At 39.8% G+C, this 12,337-nt stretch overlaps 1 protein-coding gene across 1 annotated transcript; it reads left to right on the plus strand.

Annotated features, from left to right (window-relative positions):
* Nucleotides 1-519: 519 nt before the first annotated feature.
* Nucleotides 520-11,230, plus strand: LOC142108988 (carbohydrate sulfotransferase 9-like). The gene is made up of 3 exons (XM_075192968.1): nucleotides 520-562; nucleotides 2,205-2,300; nucleotides 10,395-11,230. Exons 1-3 carry the CDS (start codon nucleotides 520-522, stop codon nucleotides 11,228-11,230), a joined length of 975 nt encoding a protein of 324 aa, XP_075049069.1.
* The last annotated feature ends 1,107 nt before the right edge of the window (nucleotides 11,231-12,337 follow it).

Consider the following 12,337-nt stretch of genomic DNA (forward strand, 5'->3'; position numbering starts at 1 on the left):
GATAAAGATCCAGCGTTACGCCTTATTCTGTTCTTAGATACGCCCGTTATACACTCTCACTTTTATACACTTTTCCTTAAATAATGTTAGAGCAATGGTTAGAGTAAGAATTAGATAAACAGTAATTATACACATATACATAATATATATATATATATATATATATATATATATATATATATATATGTGTGTTATATATATATATATATATATATATATATATATATATATATATATATATATGTATATACACATAATTGTATAGAATATTAATTCCTTTCTGTAAGGCAGGGAGCTGCCTTTTACCTTTTCCAATCCTTTTCTGTAGTGTGGGGATTTTTTCTGCAGTGTAGTGGACTGCTCGTTGTCCAGGGGCAGGCAAACTGCAGGGAGAGAGAGGGGAAGTCCTGGGTCTGGCTTTTATAGTCCAGACCCGGGATCCGGAAACTCCCAGCCTCCCCAGCGGCCAGGTGTGTGTCATGATTCAATACACACTCATGGATGTTGTGTGGGTCGGCCATGGGTGATGATGTCATCAACCCTGACCACAAACCTCTACTGTGTACGTGCCAACTTGAGTCGGCATGCACAGTGGGATGCCTGAGTGAGACTGCGCATTCGCCGGCGGAGTCAGCCAGTATGACTCTACTTGGGCGGGACTGGCGCGTGCATTAGCCACAATCCCTTCACAGTCCCCCTGTTGTCAGAAACCTGGTACCACAAGTAGAAAATTACCTATCACTTATCTGTCAATAGTTTTTTTTTTGGTGATGACCTAAAGAAAACATATAAAGAGAAAGGGAGAGAGAGAGGCCCCAATAATTTCCAACTCTCTCTTTATCTCCCTATCACTTATGGAGGAGATAACAAAAAATCTATTGTGTTATTGGTGCACAACAGGAAAAAGCCTCCCAGAGGGGGAAATAAAGTGGAAAAAAAAAAAAAGAAATACACAAAAAACACATTCATGCAAAGCAATTACTGAAATGTTCATGAAGCCCGCAAAGCTCATAAAACTCATACCCCCTTCCCTTAATAGTTCATCATTTACTGTCTTTAGTTCTAATATGTTATTCTTCAATATGTAAGTTCACGTTTAATTGCTTAGCCAGGCTTTTAATTTTTCTGTAGAGAGGTATCAAAGCAATGTATGGGACTAAAACCTATAGCATGAAAACTATTAAGGGATGGATGAGAAGATTGAAGAATGATGTTGTTTTTGGACTGTAACATGCTTTCCCACCAGGATACTTTAGCATCTTCCTCTAAATCACGCACAATTTCAGTTATTTTGGTGGCATCATGCTCCAATTTAATTGTAGCTCCATTCTCTGATTCCTTGAGTTTCTGCAGTATATCTTTTTCCTTCCCAAAGTCGAGCAGCCAATTCTTGAGTTCTGTAGCGAAACCAAGTGGAATTTTTTGAAGCCTCACAGGAGTATCTGGGCTGATATTTAGTTGTCACTCTGCGGCCTCTGGTGTTCTTCACATCTCCTCCGCTACATCAATACCTAGAGTGGGAGTAAGAGTACAATATGGTGATTGAAGGAGTGTCCCTTTTGGGTGCAGTTTGTTGCATATATGGTATAAGATGTATTTTGCCATTGATGCCAACTCCAATATCCTTGTCCCAAGTACTTCAAATTAGATGATAGCTTTGGACTAAGATCCATTAAACATGCTCTTTCAGTGTCCCGGCACTCTTGTCCACGTACTCTATCATTATTGCCTTGACACAAAATAGCATCTTCTCGTATTCCAACATCCATCCTTGTTAAATAGATACTGATGGGACCCTTCATATATTAAAATGTCAGATTGCAGACATGAATGGAGTACTCTGTCTTCTGATATCAGAAAACCTACATTTACTGCAGTGTACCCCTGTTCTTCTTTTCCAGAAACTGGGGCTAGAGAAGAAATGGTACAGGTCAGGTTCTGGCAATCATGCCACTGCTTGAGCCACCAGTTTGTATGATTCAACTCAAAGGGGGGGATAAATTGTTTTATCTGCTGTCTAACTTTGAAAAGATAGTGGGCATTATGGAAAGATGACACTATGGGCCTGATTCATTAAGGAAAGTTAAGTAAAAAAATTGAGTAAGTAGTCTCCTGGACAAAACCATATTTCAATGCAAGGGGTACAAACTAGTTTTCTATTTTGCACATATGTTAAATAATGTCTATATCACATATCGCCCCAGTACAAGCTGCTCGATACTCTCACCTGCCAAATGCGGGGATCCCCTTCAGAGCCGGGCACCGCGTCCGCCCGATGGCGGCAGACATCTTGGTTTCAGGTCTGTGCATGCGCAGACCCATCCTGTCATTTAGAACTCTTCCCCTCTGCTCCCATTCGTCCAGCCTGTCATTATCTCACTATATAAAGCACCTAAGCTAACACTCAGTTGCCTGTTCTTTGTTTGTCAGCCCTGACTGTGTGAAGACTTGGTTGTAATGTGGAACATTACACAGCAGGCATCATGGAGGGTGAAGAGGCAGTAACATTCAGATGTCATTAGATGGACAGAGACATCAATAGATATTTAGACAAGTAAATACCCAATTGTTAAAAACTACCTAATTTGCTGTCGATATATAAATAAATGCAGATGCTGAGAGGCAAAGGTGGCCTGTATCTATACTAAAAAAATTCCCAGACTATGCACACGATACATTGCCAGAGCATTCATCGGTAGCCAAGAGCAGGGCTTTAGTTACCTTAATAAAACCAGAAAAAGGAACTGTGCTCCTTCTTGATTGCAAGAGCAGTTCTACCAGTAAGGGCATCCCACCTTTATAATACATATGAAAGGTAGGCGCTCATTGACTAATTCAATATCCTAGTAAATTCTAGATCTTATGATCAGGAATGTTCTATATATATTTAATTAACTATTCTGTTAATGTATATTCCCTAATGATTAAATAACTGAGGGTGTAAATATTTTTCTTATATACTGTTCAACTACCCCGTTGATATGCATTTCTTCATAAATGATGACTATTGAAGCTCAGTTTTAGTCTTTATTTACAATCCATTACTAAAAACTAAGCTAAAATCTCCCCTATGAGGTTTCTAATACATTAATGTGCATACACATAATCCAATTCACATTCTAAATCATAATAACTCAACATAAACACAGAGGAAATGTCCATTGCACTTAGTTCCAGTTGACCGCATGCAGATACCAACTCTAACAATGGAATAAAGTAAAGTCCAATGTCTTCAATATTGGGGAGGTAGTAATATATCAACTGATGAAGTGTACATATATTGCACTTTGTCCCAGTAAGTTGTAATTACATATTAATCACAGGAAAATGGCAACATTAACCTAAAATAAGTTCAATGTCTCCAATATTCAATTAGTTAATATTGATAGACCAGTGAATTGATTGATTTAGCGTCTCTAGTAAACTGTACATGTACATGTCACGGGGGATAGACTCCTATAAGTTACATTAAAGGTGTTCAGTCAGGAGATTAATAGTTTCCTGGAGTTGCAAGGATGAAAAAGGTACTTGCGATTAGTGGTCTGGGCTGGGTACCCAGATGTCAGCTCTTGCGTGCTGTAATGGATAATGTTCGACTCGTGTGTTCCACTGTGGAATGCACAGGCTTACTGGACTTCCTGTACATGGATACCTCACTGTAGGCGTGTCTCGTTTCAATGCGTTTCATCTGAGGTTTCAGAAATGTTCAGGAGAATGTAGTACGTGTACTCCAGCTCATCGTTATTTATGTATCCAGCTGTAATGGGATTGGTTGTTGGTCTGTTTACAATATTGATTAGCCATTCATGAATCTTGATAATAATGCATTAATCAATTATATTCATTATAAATCATTGATCAATTATTGATATAATTTTTTTTAACGATACAATAATCAGTTATTTCTTACATAATTCTTTAGTGGTCATTTTATCGGGAGTTTACCTTGTCTAAAACAACAATACTCAATAATCAGCATTATATTAATCAAAATATATCCCCATTGTAATTTATTAGTTGGTCATTACTTTAAAAGGAGGGGTACCACTAACCACTCACCATATCATATAGTGTATGCAATGATATACCTTTTTCATAGATCCATGAACTAACATTTCCACTTTGAATTTCATGTCATCTATAAGGTTTAATATTTTATAGTTTTCATAACCAGGCTTAAATTCTTTATTAAAGGTTCGTTTCTCAAGGGAAAGACAGAAAGGTGATCTATAATTAAATTAGCCAATATTGGTTTATATGATTGTGACAGGATGGACCGCCTATGCCACCCTGTCTGTTGTTGCTGTGAACCGGCTGGGCTTAATTTGCCACCGTTCCCTTTCATTATCCCAAATGCGCCCTCTTGCCGCAGTAGAAGGGGCTTACACGAGCTGCCACCACTGGACTCCTTACCGGCATCCATTACCGGTTTTCTTCTGGATAAATTATGCTGCTAGCGTATCTCGTTGCTGGTGTACCTGGGCTGGTACTCCTGACCTCTTACTGTGGATCAGGGTTGCTGTGGATGGATCCCCCCTGGCCTATCACACTGACCAGGGCTGCTGTGTAGCAGGCAGAGCGGTGGTACTGGAAAGCTTGGACCCAAACCTCAAACAGCGGGCGAACGGATTAGATTTAGGGTTTAATCTGTAGATCACAGGAATACAGCAATATTGAACATGTTTTCAAGCAGGTCTTGAAGCAAGATGTTTATGATTAGAGGTATCAGTAATCAAGTCAGATGTTGAAATCAGAAGAACACTTTTCACATACAAGCTAGTGCTTTTTATACAGTTCAGAAATAGTCTATCTTTAAAATCAGGATGTACCCTGCTTACCAAAACATAGATTTACATGCATTTCAAGGCTAACAAAATTTACACTTATCTATGAAATTCACTCTGGGCAAAAGGCCACACAGTAGCAACCCCCTGCTGGGCCTTTGGCCAGTGCAGGCATGACACTATATATATATATATACACACACACATATATATATACACACATGCTTACAGTAGATTTCTGTCAAAATCTCCGACACAAAGTGTCTCACGGATGTTCCGGAGACAGTTCTTGGCTAATTGAATTCCCCCAATAGTGTCATGTGTAAAGAGGCATAGCCACAGCCCATGTTGGCTTTGCCCCCATCACTGTGACCACGCCCCCCCACATCCCTTCTCCTGCTATGTTTGGGGAGTGGCAGAAAGTGGCTGTGCCAGGGCCCCTAAATCCTCTAGCCTGCCCTGGTAACAGGCAGAGGTCATTGGATAGACAGTGGTATGAATAAATAGAGTTAGACATTTTTGAAAGTAAATAGATGAAGGTGGTCTGCACCCATACAACAAAAATTCAAAGATTACACACACAATGTATTACCAGAGCAGTCATCTGTAACCAAGAGCAGGGCTTTCCTACCTTGTTTTACTTATATACTCTGTGTCGTAATGCTGCCCTTCTTAATCAAACCAGGGGACTCATAAATATTTTTGGAGAGAGAGGGTTGAAAAGTCATTCCCCTGGGTTAAGCTTTGCCCAACCGGGGTAAAGTGGACTGCCTGAGACTTGCAGCAGAGGCGGTCCCCAAGAGGGGGGGTGTACTCGCAATAGGTGGAAGTCTGATGAGCAGTGAGGCAGTTTTTCATCCACATTCCTTTCTGCAATCTAAGCTGTCTATAACTCTCTCTTGAGAGTCTTGCTTCAAAGAAACCGAGGCCTTCTACATTTCGGAGCTATGGATAATTTCATAGATTTGGACTTTGACCACAAGATGCAACTACCCTTGGTTCTGAAAACCCAACCTATGGTCATGGATGGATGTCTGATAACACCAGCATAAGTAAACCACAAGACTTGTCAAGTTTTAACAGTAATAGTGCTGTTCCACAATGCCACAGCAGTACTGGCCAAATATTCGCATATTACAACTTGGGCAATGCATCCCTCCTGTTCCTCTATTCAAACATGCTACATCAGTAACCTATTAGTGCATCATCCATTTTGCCTGTCCTAGTACCCAAAGTGGTACTCTCAGGTCAGTCTATTATATTTGCTCATATCCTATTGTACAAACCATTCTCCATTAAGTTACTACTTCTCAAGAATAAGTTCTGGGGGCAATCAAGTACCGGTGAACATATCAAGTTCTATAGGAATGGGGGTTGTTATAGCTGAAGCTCTTGTAATTGTTGATTTCTGAAATCTGCAGTATATTTAGGAGACAAAGCTGTTGTCTGCTCAACAGGTATGGTGGGAGCTATCCTTAAAGGGGTTTGACTTCATCATAGCATACTGGTCTGGATACAGCAATGTCAAGTGAAGACACTGTTGAATATGTACTTTTTATCCACATATCCTTTAGAGTTCCTGCCATCTCACACATTATAACTATCTGCATTCAGTATGTGTGTTTTTGCATTACCTATAGCATGCCTCTGCTCACCCCATACTGTTTTTGACTATCAGTCTTATAATTGGTAATATACAAAATTGTGTTATGTTATCTGTTACACTGCATGTGAGGTATTCATGTTAGCACTGGAGCTTCTTATTGTTTAATTATGCCAATGGAGTAAGTCTATGTGCATTCTATGCCTACAGAAATCATAAATCAATAATTAAATTATCAGGTAGACCAGACTATTGTTTAACGGAAGCTATCAGTGTTTACCTAAACCGCAGGAGATCTAGCTAGGTGTAGTGCCCCCCCCCCCCAGTGTTCCAGTGTTCCAAATCTAGTTAGACAGTTGTTATGTTTAAAGTGAATAGCCAACATTACATTATGCTGTAATCATTTATATAGAATGTAAATATTCTGCCCTGCTTTTTACATTGCTATTTGTGCCTGATTTAATCACCTTAATTAGGAAATGTGTATTGTATTCCTATGGCTATACCTTAAGATCCTTAGACAGAGAAAAAAGCCAAGCACACCCCTACAACCTGAGGTTACGCTGTTGGTGTAAGTAGGAGCACTTGAGTGTTCAAAGACTAACAAAAATTCAGGCTGGTGTAGGAGGTTGACGGAGTACAGAGACCGGGGAAAGGACTGCGAGAACCCTTGTTCCTCTTCCTTTGGATATGTTACCCCAGTCTTGTGAATCTATGCGCTTGTCAAAAGCGAGGTGACAGTGAAGCAGGACTGCTGCTTTGCTGGCAGTCACTGAGGCTCAGGAGTTTCGGAACTTGTACTAATGAGCGTAGAAGAAGCTGATAACAAAGCTTTAGTTTATAGTCAGAGAATTTCCCAAAGTGGCCATGATAGGACCGGTATCGAATTGTACGTACTACTCTTGTGTCCATTGTATATACCTGTAACTAGTGTCCCTGTACATATGTTGGTTTTGTGCCTGTTGGTGTTCCGTTAACAAAAGCTAGCATTGGTAAAGTTGGATATCTGCCTGGGTTTAAATATTTACCCACGCACAGGGGAATTTGGTAGGCTGTTCAGCCTCGTGAGATGCCATTTCCACACATCAAGGCTGACACACAATCATGGCAGTTCTAAGAGTGGGAATTTCTCCATAGTTAATGAACAGTATCCAGGTCAAAATGACAGAACTCACCCAAATGCCCAAAGCACTTGTAGGCAAGAAGTTTCTTGTTCCATGCTGCTAGCTGGAGGTCCTACAATGGGAACACAATTTATGTTGTCAGGGCCAGCATCAGTAAACAATAATTTTGGTCCTCCAGGGAATCTGGCGGCTGGCTGTTAGGAATGATGTTGTCTCCTCTGTTCATTCCTGCACTACCTCTGCATGCAGCCAGGTGTCACAGACTCTGTCTTCAAAGCTCATGATGTCGCTACCCAATCTGCAAAGGCCAAGGAGATATTGCTCCATGCATTTCCATGGACCTCCCCAGCTCCCAAAGTAACACCACAAACTTGGTGGTAGTGAACTGCTTCTCCAAGCCACTTTATGGCCTTGAAAGAAGTGTCATCAGCATTTCAACTCCCAAGTTTCACCTATCAGGTCTTCTGGTTACACCAACTTTACTTGGAGATCAACTACAACTAGGGGGTCCAGATCATAGCTTAGTTTTTGAGGGCCTTACGTAAGGGGCTGGGAATTGCACTCCACTTCTCCTCCAGGTACACCCCAAGTCACCTGGATGGAGGAAGTTTACTAACAAATCACTCATGCAGTTTATATGGTAATTTGAATCAGATGTCAAGGATGACTGGTCCCAATTACTTGTGTGGGGAGAGTTCTCATGGAACAATCTGAGGCAGGACTTGACAGGGGTATCCCCCTTGTACTTTAACTTGGTGGCCTTCCATATTCTGATGCCCCCTTTTAATACCTCCTGCAGATAATCATAAGGGACTGAAGATGGTGGTAGTGTACAAAAAAAGGTTTGCGGTCCAGAGGAGGCCGGATGGACAAGTGTTCTCAGTGGGTGATAAAGTATGTCTCTCCGCACACATTATCCTGAATATGCCTTCATTCAAACTTGAGCCTAAGTACATTGATCCATACCCAATTATAGGGACAATAAATATGGTAGCTTACAGGTTGCGGCTACTCCCATCCTTCCAGGTTTACCCAGTGTTTTACATCTCCCTTGAAAAACTGGTAGTGATGGAACTAATTTCAAGGCAAAAGATTGTTCCTCCTCAAATACTAGATGTAAAGGACCACGAGGAATACATTAACAAGTCAATCATTGACACCAACAGATCCAGGAAAGGCATGCAGTGCCAGGTACATTGGAAGGGCTTCAACCTTGAGGACCGCACTTTGATTAAGTTAACTGATGTTTGCGCATCTGTTCTGCATCCTACCAAGCTTTGAGGCTCACACCCGGAGTCTGCCAATAAAGGGGGGCACTATGAGGATCTGACAAAATACCAGCTACAGATGACAGGGCACCATCAACACTGACAACTGCACATTCTCTTTCACTTATTGCAATTAGTACCTTACTAAATAAAGTAGGGTTAAGAGACTTCCCTGGTATGTAGCCTTTATAAATTCCTCACTCCTAACATTATTTGCATGAGCATATTTGGAATTTCATTTCTCAGCTGCTGCTTCAAATGGCTTGTTTTATTTTCCTTTTGATAAACTTTGGCTTCATCCCTCACATTTATACATTCTCCAAGCCATCGACTTGGCTTCATACCTCACGATTTTAGTTTCTCCAAAACTTCAACTTCGTCCCTCACAACCTGTCCTCTCAGAACCAAACAGATTTGCCAGTCATTATGTGTTTCTTATAGCTACACCAACCAGTTGGTTCTCTTCGGGTAGTAACCAGCACTGTGACACTCTTCACTCTCTCTTCTCTTGTTTCCTCCTGAATTCCTTTCGTTCTTCATATATCTCTTTTTCTTTAAGCCTCGCCACATTTTCCAATCTTTTTTATTTTACTAGTATATTCATCTTACATATATTTCTCCACCTCTCGTAGTATTTGTTTTCCCATGCATACTAACAGCCCACACCTCTACAAACTTATCTCTTCATCCTCTAAAACAACACTGTGGACCATATGATCTGGTGCAACATCACCTTGACATTATCTTATAGGATCTCCATATAGTGTTCAGTGGTGATGATTGGATGAGTTTTACAATATCTAGATGGAAGACATCAGGCTATGTAGAACATACACAAAAAAACTTCCCACTACAGCTAAGTGCATTATATTATCTGCAGCTGAAAACAGCTTTTGCGACACCACCCTAAAAGAGATTTTCATGGCAACTCTTAAGCTGGGTACACACTACACAGTTTTCGTCCAATAATCGGCTCAATCAGCCGACATACGACCGCTCGTTCAAAAGTCGGGTCAGTGTGTGCAGTGACACAATGGTCGAAAGTCTGCCCAAATGGACGATTGTCGCCTCATTTGGTTGGTCGTACCGTTTAATATTTTCATTCCAATCTCGTTTCCATTGTGTAGTGTGTATAAACTTCCGACCGATCCACAACAGTGAGTACGAAATTACAGTCATTGCTCACGACAACAACATGGCTGTAAAAAGTCGCTAAAGGGACGTTCGCTCTTCCCTTTATCGCCCTAAACAAGGCTAGTGTGTATGCAGTCCATGGACCGAGCGATCGGAACATCGATGGAATGTAAAATCGATCGGCATAAAAAGTTGGTGGAAAAATTTTGTAGTGTGTACCTAGCTTTAGTTAGCAAAAGCTTAGTTTGAAGCATAGACATGGGCCAGTATGTCAGATGTATGATACATTATCATAATCAATATTTATTTATATAGTGCCAGTAAATTCCGTAGCGCTTTACAATTGGGATTTTTTAATTGGAGTTTAAAATAAGTATGCTAATCATTTAATCTTTTTTTGCATAGTTACATTTTAATGTCTAAATTAAATGTATATAACTACTGTCTGCAACTACTGACAATGAATATCTTTCTTTTGCAGCCAATTCACAAAACTCAGTGACTTACGAACATCGGAGGGCTATAATGAAGTCATTTTGTGAGCAGAACAATCTCACCAACTCTTTCTTTGTATTGAACAAAAAAGTTGCTGCTCAATTGTATGTTGAACACAGCCACAAATTCATTTATTGTGAGGTGCCAAAAGTGGGCTGCTCCAACTGGAAGAGAATAATTATTCTATTGAATGAATCTCGTGGGCTCACAATAAATGAGCTTGAAAAGTCTGACGTTCATTTATCTCCTTTTCTGATCAAGTTAAGCTCGTATCCTCCTTCTATTCAGACACAGCTTCTTGCAAATTATACCAAAGTAATGGTCACTCGACATCCTTTAGAGAGGGTGGTTTCAGCCTACAGGGATAAGTTTAGCCATGCAAATAAAGGTTACTATGGTGCAACTATTGCAAATATAATTAAAAGAAGGGTTAGAAAAAATAAAAATTTCACAGAAAATATTACTTTTCAAGAGTTTGCTCGATACATTGTTCTAGAAAATCCACAATCTGCAGATACTCATTGGAAGCCAATGAATCTGCTCTGTAATCCATGCAAAATCCATTATGACATTATTGGCAAGCTTGAAACCATAAAACAGGATGCAGATTTTGTGTTGAAGTCCATTGGGGCCCCAAAAAACCTGAGCTACCCCAGTATAAAACATTATTCTAACGAAGCCCGCACAAATGACCAAATAAGCAGACACTATCTGGAAACTCTACCTCCTAGTCTGTTTAGACAACTTGTGAAAGTCTACAGTGTTGACTTTACCATGTTTGAGTACAATAATACACTAGAGGCAATGTTAAGTAATAAATAAATGTTAATAATAAATACTCTGGTCTGCTGTTACCATTTCCTTGCTAAGTTTGATTATATGTTGTTCTAGCCCTTTCTCCTTCTCATCTTATGAAATCTATGTATGCTCAGTTTTTTAGAATGACTTAAATAGGTTCTCTGATCATAGTCAAATGCACCTAACAGCTACATAAGTATAAATATTTTTGTTAATATATTAATGTGTTTGTAAGTTGGATCACATAATTTATGCTGATAGAGACTTTATACAGAAAAAACTTAATTTCTATAAAGCGTGTGTTTAAGAAATCCATTTTTCACTAGTAAAACAAGGGTGGTAAACTTGACAAGTGCAATTTAGATGGCAAAACAAATTCTCCCGCAGGAGTAGTTTTACTCCAACATAGTCAAAATGTGCACTATTTTAAGGTTTTTTTTCTGATAACATTGGATCGACAAGAGGAGGTTATACAATATGTAAATAGTGACCTATACTATACATATGACAGTGTAAATGCACTTTTCTGCAACAGTGTCCATAAAAATGTTTGAATCAGTGCTCGAAGTGGGGCAGTATGTGCTGGTATGACATGTCGGCCCTTCTCCGTCACAGGTCGGAAAGCCTTATATCATTTCATAAGTTTTATATTAAATAAATTTTGTTATAAACTATATAGTGAAAAAAAATAATCTAAAATTAATTTCACACTATAAAAATCCCTAAACCTTCTAGTGGCCAAGACGGCCGCCAGGACCCCAGTCGTTCTATTTAATTTTCCATACCAGCACTTCTAAATTCCCACTTCGACCTCTGATTCTAATTTTGATGATGGATGTTTCAGTATATAAAGGATGAGCAGTAGAAGCAGTCATATTTAAATGCCTCTTGAGGAGTTAAGCTATTGAGTAAGAAATGTATACTAAGAATACAGCCTTTGCTTAGATTTTTGTCCTATAGGTGTGGAATAAAAAGTGCACCTCCCAATCCTTTCACCAGTCCCAGTGCTACACAGCGTGAGCTGTTCTCTACTAAAGGAAGGCCAGAAGCATAGAGCCAACCTGCTATGGTGCTATCCAGCCCCAGGTTGCTCAGCACAGGGCTGGATTCTCTATTGGGGGCACATAAAAA

The sequence above is a fragment of the Mixophyes fleayi genome, chromosome 12 (genome assembly GCF_038048845.1).
Source record: "Mixophyes fleayi isolate aMixFle1 chromosome 12, aMixFle1.hap1, whole genome shotgun sequence".
NCBI lineage: Eukaryota > Metazoa > Chordata > Amphibia > Anura > Limnodynastidae > Mixophyes > Mixophyes fleayi.